Source organism: Pseudochaenichthys georgianus, unplaced genomic scaffold (assembly GCF_902827115.2).
Source record: "Pseudochaenichthys georgianus unplaced genomic scaffold, fPseGeo1.2 scaffold_1622_arrow_ctg1, whole genome shotgun sequence".
NCBI classification, from domain to species: Eukaryota; Metazoa; Chordata; class Actinopteri; order Perciformes; family Channichthyidae; genus Pseudochaenichthys; species Pseudochaenichthys georgianus.
In genome coordinates, this window is record NW_027262440.1 from 1 (window position 1) to 19,079 (window position 19,079).

Sequence of the window (19,079 nt, forward strand, 5' to 3'; positions counted from 1 at the left end):
TATTTTTATATATTCTCAATTTATTTTATTTTACATTTTATTTATTTAAATTTAGTTTTTTCTTAATTGTCTCCCAATTGAACAAAGATCGTCTATGCATTGGAAGGTCAGTATCTCTCCAGTGACGTCACACCGTTCTGTTGCCATGCCATTACGTCGTCTTACGTTACGTCCTCCGTCTCCTGAAACGTGCTCAGAGTGAGGCTTCTTCTTCTCCTCTCTAAAGCGTCCCAGAGACCAAAACAACACCATCGTGCTGCTGAATAACTGCAGATTTAACTCATAAATAAGATATTTGTAGACTTCAGAGGTCCGTGACATCGTGTCCTGTGACACTAAGGTAACTGTCAGGAAGATTTAACATCGTTTTGTGGAGGATTTAAAGGATAAAAACAGTGTAAACAAGCTGTTTGGAGCTAACAGCTGCGACACATTTACAGCTAATCAATGCTAGCTGTTAGCATCTGATTTATTCTATAACGCAGGTTAAATAATATCATTAATTTATCTAAGTTCATGTTTAGCTTCATGTCAGATAGCTCACATGTACAGTTACTAGCCACTGTAGCCTGTTTCGTTTAATAGGAGTGTTTCAAAAGTGTTTACAGCTAACTAACAAGCTAGCTAAACGTTACTAATTAACCGTAAATATGAAGATGAACAAATATAATACTTTATTTTATTATATGTATATCTTATTGTATCTTTTGAGTATGTGTAACTCTTGTAATAGTACACACTTCAGCTGGGACTCAATCATTACTCAGCTTTGGGATACATAAATACAATATATTTCCTGAAAAGTTATTTAAATAGAAAAATATTTTAATGTAAAATAGTTCCTCCTCCTCCTCCTCCTCCTCCTCAGTGATGGCGGATCAGAATCTTGAGTCTAAGTTGAAGCAGCGTCTGAAACAGGAGAAGATTCAGCTCTGGATTCCTCCATACACCGAGGAGGACAACCGGCCGGGAACCAGACACATGCAGGTAAGAACTACAGAAAGAACTACAAATACTACAAGAACTACAAATACTACAAGAACTACGACTACTACAATAACTACAAATACTACAAGAACTACAAATACTACAGGAACTACAGAAACTACAAATACTATAAGAACTACAAATACTACAAGAACTACAGAAAGAACTACAAGAACTACAAATACTACAAGAACTACAAATACTACAATAACTACGACTACTACAATAACTACAAATACTACAAGAACTACAAATACTACAAGAACTACAGAAACTACAAATACTATAAGAACTACAAATACTACAAGAACTACAGAAAGAACTACAAGAACTACAAATACTACAAGAACTACGAATACTACAATAACTACAAATACTACAAGAACTACAAATACTACAAGAACTACAGAAAGAACTACAAATACTACAAGAACTACAAATACTACAAATACTACAAGAACTACGAATACTACAATAACTACAAATACTACAAGAACTACAAATACTACAAGAACTACAGAAAGAACTACAAGAACTACAAATACTACAAGAACTACAAATACTACAAGAACTACGAATACTACAATAACTACAAATACTACAAGAACTACAAATACTACAAGAACTACAGAAAGAACTACAAGAACTACAAAAACTACAAATACTATAAGAACTATGAATACTACAAGAACTACAAATACTACAAGAACTACAGAAAGAACTACAAGAACTACAAATACTACAAGAACTACAAATACTACAAGAACTACAAATACTACAAGAACTACAGAAAGAACTACAAAAACTACAAATACTATAAGAACTATGAATACTACAATAACTACAAATACTACAAGAACTACAAATACTACAAGAACTACAGAAAGAACTACAAGAACTACAAAAACTACAAATACTATAAGAACTATGAATACTACAAGAACTACAAATACTACAAGAACTACAGAAAGAACTACAAGAACTACAAATACTACAAGAACTACAAATACTACAAGAACTACAAATACTACAAGAACTACAGAAAGAACTACAAAAACTACAAATACTATAAGAACTATGAATACTACAAGAACTACAAATACTACAAGAACTACGACTACTACAAATACTACAATAACTACAAATACTACAAGAACTACAGAAAGAACTACAAAAACTACAAATACTACAAGAACTACAAATACTACAAGAACTACAGAAAGAACTACAAGAACTACAAATACTACAAGAACTACAAATACTACAAGAACTACGAATACTACAATAACTACAAATACTACAAGAACTACAAATACTACAAGAACTACTAATACTATAAGAACTACAAATACTACGAATACACAATAACTACAAATACTACAAGAGCTGTAGAGCACTGAGCCCCCCTCAGTGCGTGTTATTGTTGTTTACTGTAACATTAAAGTGTGTGTGTGTGTGTGTGTGTGTGTGTGTGTGTGTGTGTGTGTGTGTGTCCTGGCAGGACCTGGCAGAGCGCTTCGCCCCCCTGCTGTGTGTCGAGGCTCTTCAGGTAGAATCCGCTCTGGAGGGAATTCGTGTTCAGGCGGTGATTCGCTGGAGAGGAAACCAAACGTTCAGAGAGACGAGCGTTGCCTCCGTGGAGCTGCTGCTGCCCCGAGGCGCCAAGAAGGTACGAGAATATCAAGCTTTACGACATGTATTAAACACATGATCATCTTAATACATGACATACTGTATAGACATCCATTATACATCATTCTGTGTGTTCCCCTACACGTCCTTACTAAGACAAATCAGGATCCAAAGACAAAGAACTACCTGGAGACGAGGCTTGACGTGCTGGCACAGGAAGTGGTGGACAGGTACACACACACACACACACACACACACACACACACACACACATCAAATCAAGTTTTATTTATAGCACATTTATAAACGATGTCTGGTGGAGCCAAAGTGCTGTACGTAAAATAAAACTAGCCGACAGTAGAGACACTTTACAGCAAATACAACAGCTCAGACCCTCTGTCCTCAGACCCTCTGTCCTCAGACCCTCTGTCCTCAGACCCTCTGTCCTCAGACCCTCTGTCCTCAGACCCTCTGTCCTCAGACCCTCTGTCCTCAGACCCTCTGTCCTTAGACCCTCTGTCCTCAGACCCTCTGTCCTCAGACCCTCTGTCCTCAGACCCTCTATCCTCAGACCCTCTGTCCTTAGACCCTCTGTCCTTAGACCCTCTGTCCTCAGACCCTCTGTCCTCAGACCCTCTGTCCTTAGACCCTCTGTCCTCAGACCCTCTGTCCTCAGATAGCGGGTGTACATGCGTACGGTGTGTCTTTATGAGTGTGTGTGTGTTCCTGCAGGATCGGAGAGGAGTACGGACTGAAATACATCAAACTGATCCTCAACGGGAAGACTCTGTCTGCAGGTGAGACACTGTGTACTCAAAACATGTGACTGAAGCCACACGAGGACGATAACGGTCGGTTCGGCCACACGGAAACGCAGATAACGGTAACGGGTCCCAAGGTCTGCAAACGGCTCCGTGTTTACGCCCATTACATTTTGCTGACGCTTTTATCCAAGCGACTTACAATACGTACAGCCTATAACATCCTGATAGCGATGAAGCATTAGCCCCGCCTCCCCCGCTCAGAGATCAGCTGCTGGGCTCTCAGGAGAGGGGGAGGAGAAGAGGGGCTCCGTGTTTTATTCTTATATGATGATACAGAGCCGGAAGATTTAAACTTGGGGAGAGGGAGGCGTGGGGAGAGGGAGGCGGGGGGAGAGGGAGACGGGGGGAGAGGGAGACGTGGGGAGAGGGAGGCGTGGGGAGAGGGAGACGGGGGGAGAGGGCTAGGTGAGGGCAGTGGGGGCTCTTCTTGGAGTCTGGCTTCATCAGTGAACTTTGAGCCATCATCTATTTGCAGCGCTCTGCCTCTCTCTCGTTTTTACGGCGCGCCGGAACCAACAATCAGTTTTACCGTAAATGAGTTCAGAGGATATAACACATATAACATTAATTAAACTCGATATTTGTTCACTTGAATTTCATTTTGAATGCTTGGATATTCTCAATGAGTGAATACATTTTTTATAATAATAATTAAATAATTTATAAAAATTTAAAAAATAATTTTTTTTTTAAATGACACCGAAGCTTTCTCAGGGTGGGCCACTGGGCCACTGGTGCGTGTGCTCTCGAACATCATGTATCTGAGCGAGTGTGTGTGTGTGTGTTCCTGGGAATGAGGGTACAAATAATCAGAAGTCTCTTTATGAAAACATACAGAGCTCCGTGTTACATGTTAGTGCTCGAGTTAATGAGACCGCAGCTCCAAGTATATCTAGAGTAATAAAGTGTGTGTGTGTGTGTGTGTGTGTGTGTGTGTGTGTCAGACCAGCGCCTGGACGTGCAGAATGTGAGGAACCACAGTAAGGTGATGGTGCTGAAGGTGAGCGACACAGAGTGGAAGCAGCAGCAAAGTGAGGAAGAGGAGAAGACGAAGAGTCAGAGTGAAAGCCTGCAGAGGACAGAGAAGGGCTTCCAGATACTGTCGGAGAGAGGTACACACCACACAGAGACACACACACACACAGAGACACACACACGCACGCACACACACACACACACACACACACACACACACACACACACACACACACACACACACACACACACACAGAGACACACACACACACACATCATAAACTGTAGTTAAATATTAAAATGTGTGTGTGTGTCAGACGGCAGCGAGGACACGTCTCCGTTCCTGGAGATTGCCGACCAGAGAGGAAACCCTCTGAACATCCCTCACCAGGAGAAGAAGGTACACACACTCTTCACACACACTCTTCACACACACTCTCCACACACACTCTCCACACACACTCTCCACACACACACACACACACACACACACACACACACACACACACACACACACACACACACACACACTCACACTCACACTCACACTCACACTCACTCTCTCTCTCTCTCCACACACTCTTCACACACACTCTGCATCTGTTTATTCATTGTGTGTGTGTGTGTAGGCTCTGATCCTGGCGATGGGTTTCCATGAGAAGGGTCGCTCTCTGATGAAGAAGAAGCAGTTCGATAACGCTCTGAGTCACCTGCTGCAGGCCGACCAGCAGTTCAGGTACTCCACGCCTCAGAGCTCCTCCCACACGTCTCCCCCCCCGCACGTCTCCCCCCCCACGAGGATGAGAGAGGAATGACGTGTCCTCTGTCCCCTCAGTAAGTGCGGCTCGGCGCTGCTCTCCTCGGTGGATAACTTCGCCGTGCTGCAGCTGGACATCGTGTGGAGCTACAGAGCTCTGGAGGCTCTCTCCTGCCTGGAGGACGGGAAGCTGAGGCTCCTCAGAGCAGAGGACGCCTTCCTGAAGGTCTACGGAGAGCAGCAGCAGAGACTCCGCATGATCAAGGTGAGAGGGGGGTGTGTGTGTGTGGGCTGTGCATCTTCACTGGTCTCACGATTCCACATCACGATGCGTTGCGTCCTCAATTTTCTATATTTCTGCACACGGCTTCTTTTTCATGAATACATTGTAAGATAAATATGAACTCCCTTTTTATTATTTAGATGCGTCAGAAATCAATAACATTAAACTAGAAAATGCATTTCCTGCAGAAAATGCGTGCGAATGCTGTAAACTGTGAACATTTATGGCTGAATTTAGCTGACAATGCAGAAAAAGCTGAATATTTCAAAGGTTTAAAAAAGGTATAAACAACAACATGTGTAGCCTTGATGTCCTGAAATAGCTGAATAATGTAATGGTTGAATGGGTTCTGCAGCTGAAAATAGGCTGAAGGAGTTAAATATCAGATGTAAGTAGTAGTGAATGAATTTGTATTAAGATGAGAAAAGAAAGTAAAAAGGCTTGGGAAAGCAGCAGAATATTTTGACTGCAAACTTTTGAACTAACTTGATGGTGAATGATCCGTCGCCATGGCAACGGCATTTGATGACATCCCATAATACTCTTAGATGTGTTGATGGCTGCATTGTTACCAAACCTGTGAAGTTTTGGGCCATTTCGAGTATTTTCACTGAAGTTATGAGAAAACCGTGTTTCATGGTGAGCATTGTGTTGCCATGGCAACGGCATTTGAAGAAATCTCAAAACTGTCCTGGAGATGTCTTCACGGCTGGACTGTTAGCACACATGTGAAGTTTGAGCACTCTTTGAACATTTTCATAGGAGTTATAGCGACATCATATTTTATGGGGAAGGATGCGTTTCCATGGAAACGGCATATGGTGAGATCTCAGATTTGTCGTAGAGCTGTTGAGGCATGGACCGGTGATATACAAGTGAAGATTGGGGGACGATTGGACAGTGTCGATTGGATTTACAGCCTCGTCGTGTTTCATGGCGAGTGGTCTGTCGCCATGGCAACGACATTTTATGACACCCCATACTACGCTTAGATGCGTTGATGGCTGCATCGTTACCAGACCTGTGAAGTTCTGGGCTGTTTGGAGTATTTTCACTGAAGCTATGAGAAAACCGTGTTTCAAGGCGAGCATTGTGTTGCCAAGGCAACGACATTTGAAGATGTCTTCACAGCGTGTCTGTTGGAGTCTGCTGCATGTCAGCTGGAGCGATGATCGTGTTCCATTGCACAGGTGTTTATAGTTGAGCTAACGAGGTGTGCAGAGATCACAGGTTTCCATTGTTCTGAATGAGAGATGAACCTCTTACATGTGAACGTTTTGTGGAAGAACCGTAACAGATATCTGTGAAATTTCAAAACGTGAAGCATGTCAACGAAGTTGAGTATCTGAAGTGTAATTTTTGTGTAGTTTCGGGCTAATAATGTGGCCTTTTTGGCAGTTTAACTAAAGGTGTGCGGCTGCTGCTGTGAGGAAATATCTGCCTGAAATTACAATGGGCTTCAATGGAGGAATGTTGAACGTTGTTGTCACTTCATGCCCTCAAGAGGCATTTTGTCTAATATTTTTTCTTATTTTATTTTTATTTTCCAACCTAGGAGAGGTTTTCCTACGTTTTCCATGAAGAAATATGTCTGAGGAGTGTAGGGTTTGGGAAGTATGGCAAGTTTAAAACATTTTTGGGGGAGAATGTTGAGCTGTCCTGCACTCTGTTTTGAGATCAAAGCTGCTCCATCCACTCCAATGTTAAGATCTGGAAAATGCCTCTCTACCAAGCTCCAAACTAAATTCAATATCTCAGAATGTTTAAAAGATATCAAAAGTAAAAGTCAAGTTTGAATAGCTGAAGGTCTTGTGGTCATTTGAAAGCTGGAATGAAGGGTCTGGCTGAAATTATGTGGAAGGAGATGCATTTGGCGCAAAGTGTAGGAAAACAGGATTTGAAGGCATCTCCCATTGACTTCAATGTTAAAAAAAGAGTTTAAAAAGCTGAATATTTCAAAAAGTATGAAATATTTTGAAAAAGTTGAAGGTTTCCCATCGATTCCTGAACAGGCTGAATAGTTTAATATTTGAATTAGTGGAATGTAAACAGCCTTCCACTAATTATAAACCAAAGTAGACCAACTGTATCGGTCTAGCCCCCCTATACCGTATCTGTGTGTGAAGTAGTGTTGTCACGATACCAACATTTTGGTTTCGATACCGATACCAAGTCAAGAATTGCGATTCCGATTCTTTTTCGATACTTTTCTTTAAAAAAGGGAAACACGGAATATCGGCTTTAAAATTAGGAATAACAGATGATTTTAGCAGTCAGAACAACTAAAGCAGCAGTTAGTAAGAACAGAAACACCAAAGAGTCACATCTAATATAAATATATATAAAAGCATTTATTTTAATTGTGTAGCAGTGAGTTTAACATTTTGGCAGCACTGTTGAGCATTTTGAAAATGTATTTTCATGCCTCTGTGCAAGGCTTAGTCTTTCTATCTTTATAGCCACTGGTGTAAAGTAACTAAGTTCATAAACTCAAGTACTACTTGGGTACAATTTTGAGATACTTGTACTTTATTTAAGTATTTCAATGTTTCTTTTGCTACTTTGTACTTCTAATCCACTACAGTTCAGAGGTACATGGTGTACTTTTACTCCTCTACATGTATTAATCCCTTTAGTTACTTCACAGATGTGGATGAATGATGTGAAATATAACCAAGTGTTGAATCAGACTTTAGTTCCACCTGGAGTAAATCCACAAGATTCAGACTAGCTGCACCTTCACCAGCTTTGAGAACACTTTCATGATCAATCATTATAAAACACATCATATATATTATTCTGAAATGGACCGATCTGCACAATGACTACTTTTACTGTCGCTACTTTAATACTTTTACTTGAGGAACATTTTGAATGCAGTACTTTTACTGTAACAGAGTATTCCTACACTTTGGTGCTTCTAGTACAAGACCTGAGTACTTCTACTTTTACTGTCGCTACTTTAACTATATTTTGATGATAATACTTTTGTACTTTTATTTGAGGAACATTTTAATTGCGGGATTGTTCCTACATTCTGGTACTTCTACTTTAACTCAAGTACAAGACCTGGGTACTTCTACTTTAACTCAAGTACAAGATATATACTTATACCACCTCCGTTTATAGCCTATGAAAGAAACTAATAGAAAACGAAGGCTAAAGCTAACGTTAGCAGATAGTGATGCTAGTTTGCTAGTTAAGTTTGCTCAACGATAATATTGCGACAGAAACACTTTTCAGTACACATCACGCTCTGTCGCTCCGACAGGGAGCTCTGCTCTGAACACCTGAGCGGCCTGTTCACAGACTTCTGGCGTCTTTTTTGTCAACAAGCCGAGGCGCAGCGGCAGTTGCACTCCCACTTGCAGCCATGCTTCTCGTTTTCTCACATGCTCTGGCAGCTAGCGCGTGGCCGCGTGCACGAGAGAGGGGAGGGACTTAGAACGTGCTTGAGAGGAGCGGGACAGCAGGCACGGCTGCAGGGAGTGGAAGCAGAGCGCTGAACACACGGCTCTTATTAAAACGGCGCTTTTTCACGGGAGTACTTTTCCCCGTCATTCTTAAAGTACCGATACTAATGAAACGGAGGAATCGTACCGTTTTTAACGAAAGGGTATCGCGGTACCTTTCAAGTATCGGTACACCGTGCAACACTAGTGTGAAGTCGAGCTGCAGCTTCCGGCAACGAAGCACTCGAGTCTTCTGCTCAAAACAGGATGTGGCGTCACGCACGAGACTTGAGTCTGAGCACACTCCAGAGGCCTGCTCTACGGAGCCGGATGTTCTCTTAGCGGCTAACTTCAGGGTAACTCTGGGTCTCCGGTCCTACGAAGCTGGTTCTCTTCTTAGCGGCTAGATCTCCATGGTAACTGATGCTGAGCGGCTAGCCTGCTCCGGAGCAGGTTAGGTTGCAGGATAACGGCCCGTCCACACAGGCATGACACAAAGGAGCGGAGCATGGCTTTGCATCGCGAGCATCAAAAGTTGAGGAATGTTCAACTTTTGATGCTCCCGATGCTTTCGAAGCTGGCGTCAGCCAATCAAATCCCGTTTATGCAAATCCCGCCAGTAGAAGCGCTAGCCAATCAAACCGCGTGCAAGCAGGAAGAGCCAGTCTGCAGTTCATTTCCTCATATTCCACACGAGAAGTTACGGGAGCAAATCACCCGGTTCTTTACGACCAGAACTATTTACCGGGATCCAAACCGGAGGAACCAGGCATGGAGGGAGGGGGCAGAGACAGTGGGGAAACTGGTAGGGTTTCGCCTGTTTGGGGAGTATATATGGGGGTTGGGGTTTTTTGCTTTGTATGTCGGGGGCGGGAGATTCATGTGATTGGTTGTTGGTCGCCTTGGGCGCGAGAAATCGCCAAGCCTCAAGATTTTTTGATGCCTGTAGTGTAGACGGGCCGTAAGAGCTCAACTCAGTGAAAGCACCGCCTGCTGACCAATCAGAGCTCAGCGTGCGGAGTTCAAAGCGATCAAGTCATATCACAGGAGAAAGGAAAGACGGCCGGCAGAAATCACGTCTGTGAGAACATGAACAGAACATCCCCTCCATCTCCAGAGCAGTCTGACTGTTAGAACATCAGCGTGAAGAAAGCTCTTAAATATCTGCCTCAACATCAGAACCCGGATCAGAGTACACTAAGTCCAGTCAGCATCAGTACCCGGATCAGAGTACACTAAGTCCAGTCAGCATCAGTACCCGGATCAGAGTACACTAAGTCCAGTCAGCATCAGTACCCGGATCAGAGTACACTAAGTCCAGTCAGCATCAGTACCCGGATCAGAGTACACTAAGTCCAGTCAGCATCAGTACCCGGATCAGAGTACACTAAGTCCAGTCAGCATCAGTACCCGGATCAGAGTACACTGAGTCCAGTCAGCATCAGTACCCGGATCAGAGTACACTGAGTCCAGTCAGCATCAGTACCCGGATCAGAGTACACTGAGTACAGTCAGCATCAGTACCCGGATCAGAGTACACTAAGTCCAGTCAGCATCAGTACCCGGATCAGAGTACACTGAGTACAGTCAGCATCAGTACCCGGATCAGAGTACACTAAGTCCAGTCAGCATCAGTACCCGGATCAGAGTACACTAAGTCCAGTCAGCATCAGTACCCGGATCAGAGTACACTAAGTCCAGTCAGCATCAGAACCCGGATCAGAGTACACTAAGTCCAATCAGCATCAGTACCCGGATCAGAGTACACTAAGTCCAGTCAGCATCAGTACCCGGATCAGAGTACACTGAGTCCAGTCAGCATCAGTACCCGGATCAGAGTACACTGAGTCCAGTCAGCATCAGTACCCGGATCAGAGTACACTGAGTCCAGTCAGCATCAGTACCCGGATCAGAGTACACTGAGTCCAGTCAGCATCAGTACCCGGATCAGAGTACACTAAGTCCAGTCAGCATCAGTACCCGGATCAGAGTACACTGAGTCCAGTCAGCATCAGAACCCGGATCAGAGTACACTAAGTCCAGTCAGCATCAGTACCCGGATCAGAGTACACTAAGTCCAGTCAGCATCAGTACCCGGATCAGAGTACACTAAGTCCAGTCAGCATCAGTACCCGGATCAGAGTACACTAAGTCCAGTCAGCATCAGTACCCGGATCAGAGTACACTAAGTCCAGTCAGCATCAGTACCCGGATCAGAGTACACTAAGTCCAGTCAGCATCAGTACCCGGATCAGAGTACACTAAGTCCAGTCAGCATCAGTACCCGGATCAGAGTACACTGAGTCCAGTCAGCATCAGAACCCGGATCAGAGTACACTAAGTCCAGTCAGCATCAGTACCCGGATCAGAGTACACTAAGTCCAGTCAGCATCAGTACCCGGATCAGAGTACACTGAGTCCAGTCAGCATCAGTACCCGGATCAGAGTACACTAAGTCCAGTCAGCATCAGTACCCGGATCAGAGTACACTGAGTCCAGTCAGCATCAGAACCCGGATCAGAGTACACTAAGTCCAGTCAGCATCAGTACCCGGATCAGAGTACACTAAGTCCAGTCAGCATCAGTACCCGGATCAGAGTACACTGAGTCCAGTCAGCATCAGTACCCGGATCAGAGTACACTGAGTCCAGTCAGCATCAGTACCCGGATCAGAGTACACTAAGTCCAGTCCGCGGCACATCACTTCCTGATGTATCACATGTCTCTGATCCGAGTCCCTGAGCGTGTCTGGCCGTGCAGCACTCTCAGCGCCACAGACTGGAGGAAGCATTATGTCAGCAACACGTTGAGGAAACTCTGAGTCAGAGGTGATGAGAGTCAGACGGTGTGTTAGACGGCTGTGACATCATGGACCTGCTGATGGACGCATTCCAACACTCGCTCTGCTCCAGCTGTGTTCACCTTGCAGCTGCAGCTCTGAGGCTTTGATCCTGATCAAGGGTTTGAGTCATGTTTCAAGTTTAACTTCTTCATGTGTCTGATATTAGAGTTCACTTTCATTCAGGAAGTATGACGCTGCGCTGCCAGTATCTTCTCCATGTCTGTGATTGGTCGAATGTTGCTAGCCCCGCCCCTTTCATGTGAACGCGCTCTCAGCCGGACGGAGAGACCCGAGTTGATAACCAGCGTCAGGAAGCAACGTTACTATAATCGATTATGTTCCTGCATCGTCCACACACACACACACACACACACACACACACACACACACACACACACACACAATCTCACTGAGGAACACACATCTGTCAGAGACCCAACACTCACTGCTGTTTGATTATTAATGTGTGTGTGTGTGTGTGTGTCTCTGGTGTGTGTGTGTGTGTGTGTGTCTGTCTCGTGTGTGTGTGTGTGTGTGTGTGTGTGTGTGTGTGTACCTGTCTCTGGTGTGTGTGTGTGTGTGTGTGTGTGTCTGTCTCTGGTGTGTGTGTGTGTGTGTGTGTGTGTGTGTGTGTACCTGTCTCTGTGTGTGTGTGTGTGTGTGTGTGTGTGTGTGTGTGTGTGTACCTGTCTCTGGTGTGTGTGTGTGTGTGTGTCTGTCTCTGGTGTGTGTGTGTGTGTGTGTGTGTACCTGTCTCTCTGTGTGTGTGTGTGTGTACCTGTGTACCTGTCTCTCTGTGTGTGTGTGTGTGTGTGTGTGTGTGTGTGTGTACCTGTGTGTGTGTGTGTGTGTGTGTACCTGTGTGTGTGTGTGTGTACCTGTCTCTCTCTGTGTGTGTGTGTGTGTGTGTGTGTGTGTGTCTGTGTACCTGTGTGTGTGTGTGCAGGGTAGCTCTGGCAGGGAGGAGGTGCTCTTCCTCCGGCTGTACCTCCTCCAGAGTCTCCTCTCGTACCTCGATGGAAACGACGCTCAGGCTCGACAGCAACTCTCCAAAGTACGTTTGTTTCTTATTAAATATAGATAAATGTTGTTGTTGTTTTTGTTTATGTTATTGTTCTGCATCTTCAGGTGGAGGTTCTGTTCGCCCGTCTCTCTCTGGACTCGGAGAAAATGTCTCAGCTCGTCTCGTTGGGTTTCTCTGAGCGAGAAGCTCGACTCGGCCTGAGAGCGACTCAGGGAGACATTCAGGAGGCCATCACACACATCACCAACCAGAGAGAGGTGCACACACACACACACACACACACACACACACACACACACACACACACACACACACACACACACACACACACACACACACACACACACACACACACATCACCAACCAGAGAGAGGTGCACACACACACACACACACACACACACACACACACACACACACACACACACACACACACACACACACACACACACATCACTAACCAGAGAGAGGTGCGCACGCACACGCACACACACACACACACACACACACACACACACACACACACACACACACACACACACACACACACACACACACACACACACACACACACACACACACACACACACACACACATCACTAACCAGAGAGAGGTACACACACACACACACACATCACTAACCAGAGAGAGGTACACACACATACACACACACACACACACACACACACATCACTAACCAGAGAGAGGTACACACACACACACACACACACACACACACACACACACACACACACACACACACACACACACACACACACACACACACACACACATCACTAACCAGAGAGAGGCACACACACACACACACACACACACACACACACACACACACACACACACACACACACAGAGTAGGGGTGTCTTATCTAAATGCGCCTTTGAGCAAAAAGGAAAAGCGCTATGAAAATCCAATGTATATTAATTATTATTAAATGATCCAGTGTGTGTAATGTGTCTCTGGTGTGGGTGTGTGTGTGTGTGTGTAATGTGTCTCTGGTGTGTGTGTGTGTGTGTGTAATGTGTCTCTGGTGTGTGTGTGTGTGTGTGTGTGTGTGTGTAATGTGTCTCTGGTGTGTGTGTGTGTGTGTGTGTGTGTGTGTAATGTGTCTCTGGTGTGTGTGTGTGTGTAATGTGTCTCTGGTGTGTGTGTGTGTAATGTGTGTGTGTGTGTGTGTGTGTAATGTGTCTCTGGTGTGTGTGTGTGTGTGTGTGTGTGTGTGTGTGTGTGTGTGTGTGTGTGTGTGTGTGTGTGTGTGTGTGTGTGTGTGTGTGTGTGTGTGTGTGTGTGTGTGTGTGTGTGTGTGTGTGTGTGTGTGTGTGTGTGTGTGTGTGTGTGTGTGTGTTAGGAGCGCGAGGAGCTGCAGCAGCGTGAGCGTCAGAGGCGGCGGCGCAGGTCAGAGGTCGTCTCCACGCTGACGGAGCTCGGCTTCTCCCGGAGGGACGCCTCCAAAGCGCTGCAGCTCGCGGACGGAGACGTGGACGCGGCGTACCAGGTGAGCTGCGTCAGCCTCCTCTGGCTGTAGCCCCGCAGGTCGGATGGTAGTCGCGCAAACGCCGTGGTGGTATTTACGTAATGGTATTTACGTTAATACTGAGTTCTCTCGCACGCGACAGACCGGATGTGTGATAACGAGCATGTCTGAGTCCTCCGAGACTCTGTCCTTCAGATGAGCTTCTGTTAAACTCGTTTTGCTGTTCTTTCAGAGGAGATTGAGATTGAGGGATTTCCACCTATAAATATTCAGATTTTTTTACACAGTTTTAAAATAAAGTATAATTTGAAACGTGTGTTCTGTGTTCAGATCCTGCTGGACTCCAAGGCGGCAGAGAGCAACAACAACTCAGAGCTCAGCCCCGAGGCGGCGGACCAGGTAACACACCTGCTTTTGTATTGTGGCGCCCCCTGCAGGCCTCGCACGGCTTAGTACGGTTTGGTTAGGCCGTAACTATGGTAACGCAGTGTAGGCGGAGCCGTGACGAGCACCACAGAAAACCAACGTTAGCTGTTAGCTGTTAGCTGTTAGCCGTTAGCTGTTAGCTGTTAGCCGTTAGCCGTTAACCCTCAGAGCTCACAGCTCCTCGTATCTGTTCAGAAACCAGACAGAAGTGAAACCAGTCCAAACCACAGACTGCCTGTGTCATGGAGAATACAGGCGCTGGTTTATTCATGTCTGCAGGCCGTTGCTGTGAGTGTGGACGGTCGGAGCATATATAGCGTTAGCTTAGCCGATCTCCATTCAGAAAACACGCATTTAAAAGGTGTTTCTCGGCCGTCTGTCTGCAGACTCAAAGCGTTAACTCACGGTCCAATATGTTCATCTTGTTGTAGTTGTAGCATCCTTGCCAGCGATTCTCTCTCTACGCTCAGCCCGACTCAGCCCGGTTGTTGGCCCGGAAAGAACCTGGATTTTGGAGGGTTAGAAAAAAGTGAAAAAGTAGCCGGAACTACGCCGAGTGGAAACGCAACAAAAAGTGCTTAAACCGTGCTACGAGCCGCAGTGAAATGCGCCGTTAGTGTCTCTACTGGGACATGTCATATACATTCTGTCTGAAACCAGAGCCTGCTCTGATTGGCTCTGACCTATCACGTGTCGCAGTGCTAGCCAATAGAAACGCTCCTCCTCCCCCTCTGCTCTCAGCTGCTCTACATGGGGTTTGAAAGAAGCGTTTCTGAAACGGCTCTCGCTCTGACGGGAGGGAACGTTCAGGAAGCCATTCAGCTGCTGCTGGACCACCAGGGCGTGCTCCCCTCCGACATGATGCCTCCCCCCCCCTCCCTCCTGTCTCCCCCCTCCTCCTCCCCCGATGAAGAGGAGCCCAGCACCTCCAGCTCCACAGGTACTGTGTGTGTGTGTGTGTGTGTGTGTGTGTGTGTGTGTGTGTGTGTGTGTGTGTGTGTGTGTGTGTGTGTGTGTGTGTGTGTGTGTGTGTGTGTGTGTGTGTGTGTGTGTGTGTGTGTGTGTGTGTGTCAGACTGTGTGTCAGACTGTGTGTGTGTGTGTGTGTGTGTGTGTGTGTCAGACTGTGTGTGTGTGTGTGTGTCAGACTGTGTGTGTGTGTGTGTGTCAGACTGTGTGTGGGTGTGTCAGACTGTGTGTATGTGTGTCTGTCAGAATGTGTGTGTGTGTGTCTGTCAGAATGTGTGTGTGTGTCAGACTGTGTGTGTGTGTGTGTGTCAGACTGTGTGTGTGTGTGTGTGTGTCAGACTGTGTGTGTGTGTGTGTGTGTGTGTGTGTGTGTGTCAGACTGTGTGTGTTAATATGAACGTGTTGTTTCCTCAGCGGACAGCGAGCTGGTGAGCGAGGTCCTCGAGGATCTGTCCCGACACGAGGAGGACTATCTGGACCTGACTCTGGAGGAGGAGAACGAGCTGATCCAGACCATGAAGAGATACCTGAGCCGCACACACCCCGTCTGACACACACACACACACACACACACACACAGTCTGACACACACACACACACACACACACACACACCCCGTCTGACACACTCACACACACACACACACACACCCTGTCTGACACACACACACACTCACACACACACACACACACAACCCCCGTCTGACACACACACACTCACACACACACACACACACACACACACACACCCCGTCTGAGACACACACACAACCCCCATCTGACACACACACACTCACACACTCACACTCACACACACACCGTCTGACACACTCACACAGACACACACAGACACACACACACACACCCCGTCTGACACACACACACCCGTCTAACACACACATGTTGAAGATGGTTTGAATCTCATGTTTGTATCTACCCTCCGAGCGGATCAATAATATTATTATTTTTTCTACTAAAGAAAGTTGTTTTAAAGAAATTAGTGATTTTTGTTTTGTTGAATAAAATGTTTTGACGACGATCAGAGTTTTGTTAAATATTATCTTTATTTAAAGAATCTCATTTTAATGTTGAAATAAATGAAGAATAACGTTTTATTTGTCTGATTATATTGAACTGTTTTCAAATCTCTATTGATCCCAATATGAGAGGATTTCCCACATTGGGATCAATACAGTCTCTCTCTATCTATATCTATCTCTCTCTATATATATCTCTATCTCTATATCTCTCTATCTATATCCATCTCTCTATCTCTATATATCTCTATCTATATCTATCTATATCTCTATATCTCTATCTATATATATCTCTCTATATCTCTATATCTCTCTATCTATATCTCTATCTATATATATCTATATCTCTATCTATATCTCTATCTATATATATCTCTATCTATATCTATCTCTATCTCTCTCTATCTCTATCTATATATATCTCTATCTATATCTCTCTCTCTATATCTATCTCTCTCTATATCTCTCTATCTATATCTATCTCTATATATCTATATCTCTATCTATATCTCTCTCTATATATCTATCTCTATATCTATATCTCTCTCTATCTATATCTATCTATATCTATATCTCTCTATATCTATATCTATCTCTATCTATATCTATCTCTATATCTATCTCTCTATATCTATCTCTCTATATCTCTATCTATCTCTCTATATCTATCTATCTATATCTATCTATCTCTATATCTATCTATATCTCTCTATATCTATCTATCTCTCTCTCTATATCTATCTCTATATCTCTATCTATATCTCTCTATATCTATATATCTCTCTATATCTATCTATCTATATCTCTCTATATCTATCTCTGTCTATATCTATCTCTCTATATCTATCTCTCTATATCTATCTATCTCTATATCTATCTATATCTCTCTCTATATCTATATCTCTCTATATCTATCTATATATCTATATCTATCTCTGTCTATATCTCTCTATATCTATCTCTCTATCTATATCTATATCTCTCTATATCTATATCTCTCTATATCTATCTATCTCTATCTATATCTCTCTATATCTATCTATCTATATATCTATCTCTGTCTATATCTCTCTATATCTATCTCTCTATCTATATCTATATCTCTCTATATCTATATCTATCTCTATATCTATCTATCTATATCTCTCTATATCTATCTATCTATATCTCTATATCTCTATCTATATCTATCTATATATATCTCTATCTCTCTCTATCTATCTATATCTCTATATCTATATCTATCTATATCTCTCTATATCTATCTCTCTATATCTATCTATCTATCTATATCTATATCTATATCTCTATCTATATCTATATCTCTCTATATCGCTCTATCTATATCTCTCTATATCTATCTCTCTATCTATCTATATCTCTCTCTATATCTATATCTCTCTATATCTATATCTATATCTATCTCTCTATATCTATCTCTATATCTATCTATCTATATCTCTATATCTATCTCTCTATATCTATATCTCTATATCTATCTATCTATATCTCTCTATATCTCTATCTATCTCTCTCTATATCTATCTATCTCTATCTATATATATCTCTATCTATATCTCTCTCTCTATATCTATCTATATCTCTATATCTATCTCTATATCTATCTATATCTCTCTCTATATCTCTATATCTATATCTATCTATATCTCTCTATATCTATCTCTCTATATCTATCTATCTATCTATCTATATCTATATCTCTCTATATCTATCTATATCTCTCTATCTATATCTCTCTCTATATCTATATCTATCTATATCTCTATCTATATCTCTCTATCTCTATCTCTCTATATCTATCTATCTATATCTATCTATATCTATATCTCTCTATATCTATCTATATCTCTATATCTATCTATATCTCTCTCTATATCTATATCTATCTATATCTCTATCTATATCTCTCTATCTCTATATCTCTCTATCTATATCTCTCTATATCTATATTTCTCTATATCTATCTCTCTATATCTCTCTATATCTATCTATCTCTATATCTATCTATATCTCTATATCTCTCTATATCTATCTATCTCTATATCTATCTGTATCTCTCTATATCTATATCTATCTCTCTATATCTCTCTCTATCTCTATATCTCTCTATATCTATCTCTATATCTATCTATCTATCTATATCTATCTATCTATATCTCTCTATATCTATATCTATCTATCTATATCTCTCTATATCTATATCTATCTATATCTCTATATCTATCTATATCTATCTATCTATATCTCTATATCTATCTATATCTATATCTCTCTATATCTATATCTATCTCTATATCTCTCTATATCTATCTCTCTATATCTATCTATATATATCTATATCTATCTCTCTCCATGTGAG

The 19,079-nt window shown here is 43.2% G+C and overlaps 1 protein-coding gene across 1 annotated transcript; it reads left to right on the forward strand.

Moving 5' to 3' along the window:
• The first annotated feature begins 209 nt into the window (after window positions 1-209).
• nub1 (negative regulator of ubiquitin-like proteins 1) lies at window positions 210-16,701 on the forward strand. The gene is made up of 15 exons (XM_034077469.2): window positions 210-340; window positions 869-987; window positions 2,489-2,656; window positions 2,776-2,849; window positions 3,352-3,416; window positions 4,388-4,555; window positions 4,736-4,818; window positions 5,048-5,154; window positions 5,254-5,440; window positions 12,699-12,806; window positions 12,881-13,033; window positions 14,144-14,290; window positions 14,600-14,668; window positions 15,437-15,635; window positions 16,078-16,701. The coding sequence occupies exons 2-15, from the start codon at window positions 871-873 to the stop codon at window positions 16,212-16,214; spliced, it is 1,782 nt and encodes a 593-aa protein (XP_033933360.1). The 5' UTR covers window positions 210-340; window positions 869-870; the 3' UTR covers window positions 16,215-16,701.
• The last annotated feature ends 2,378 nt before the right edge of the window (window positions 16,702-19,079 follow it).

Coding starts and splice junctions, on each gene's coding strand:
- nub1 (XM_034077469.2), top strand. CDS start 871: ATGGCGGATCAGAATCTTGAGTCTAAGTTGAAGCAGCGTCTGAAACAG. Junction 3,417..4,387: donor CGGGAAGACTCTGTCTGCAG/GTGAGACACTGT, acceptor TGTGTGTGTCAG/ACCAGCGCCTGGACGTGCAG. Junction 14,291..14,599: donor ACGTGGACGCGGCGTACCAG/GTGAGCTGCGTC, acceptor TTCTGTGTTCAG/ATCCTGCTGGACTCCAAGGC.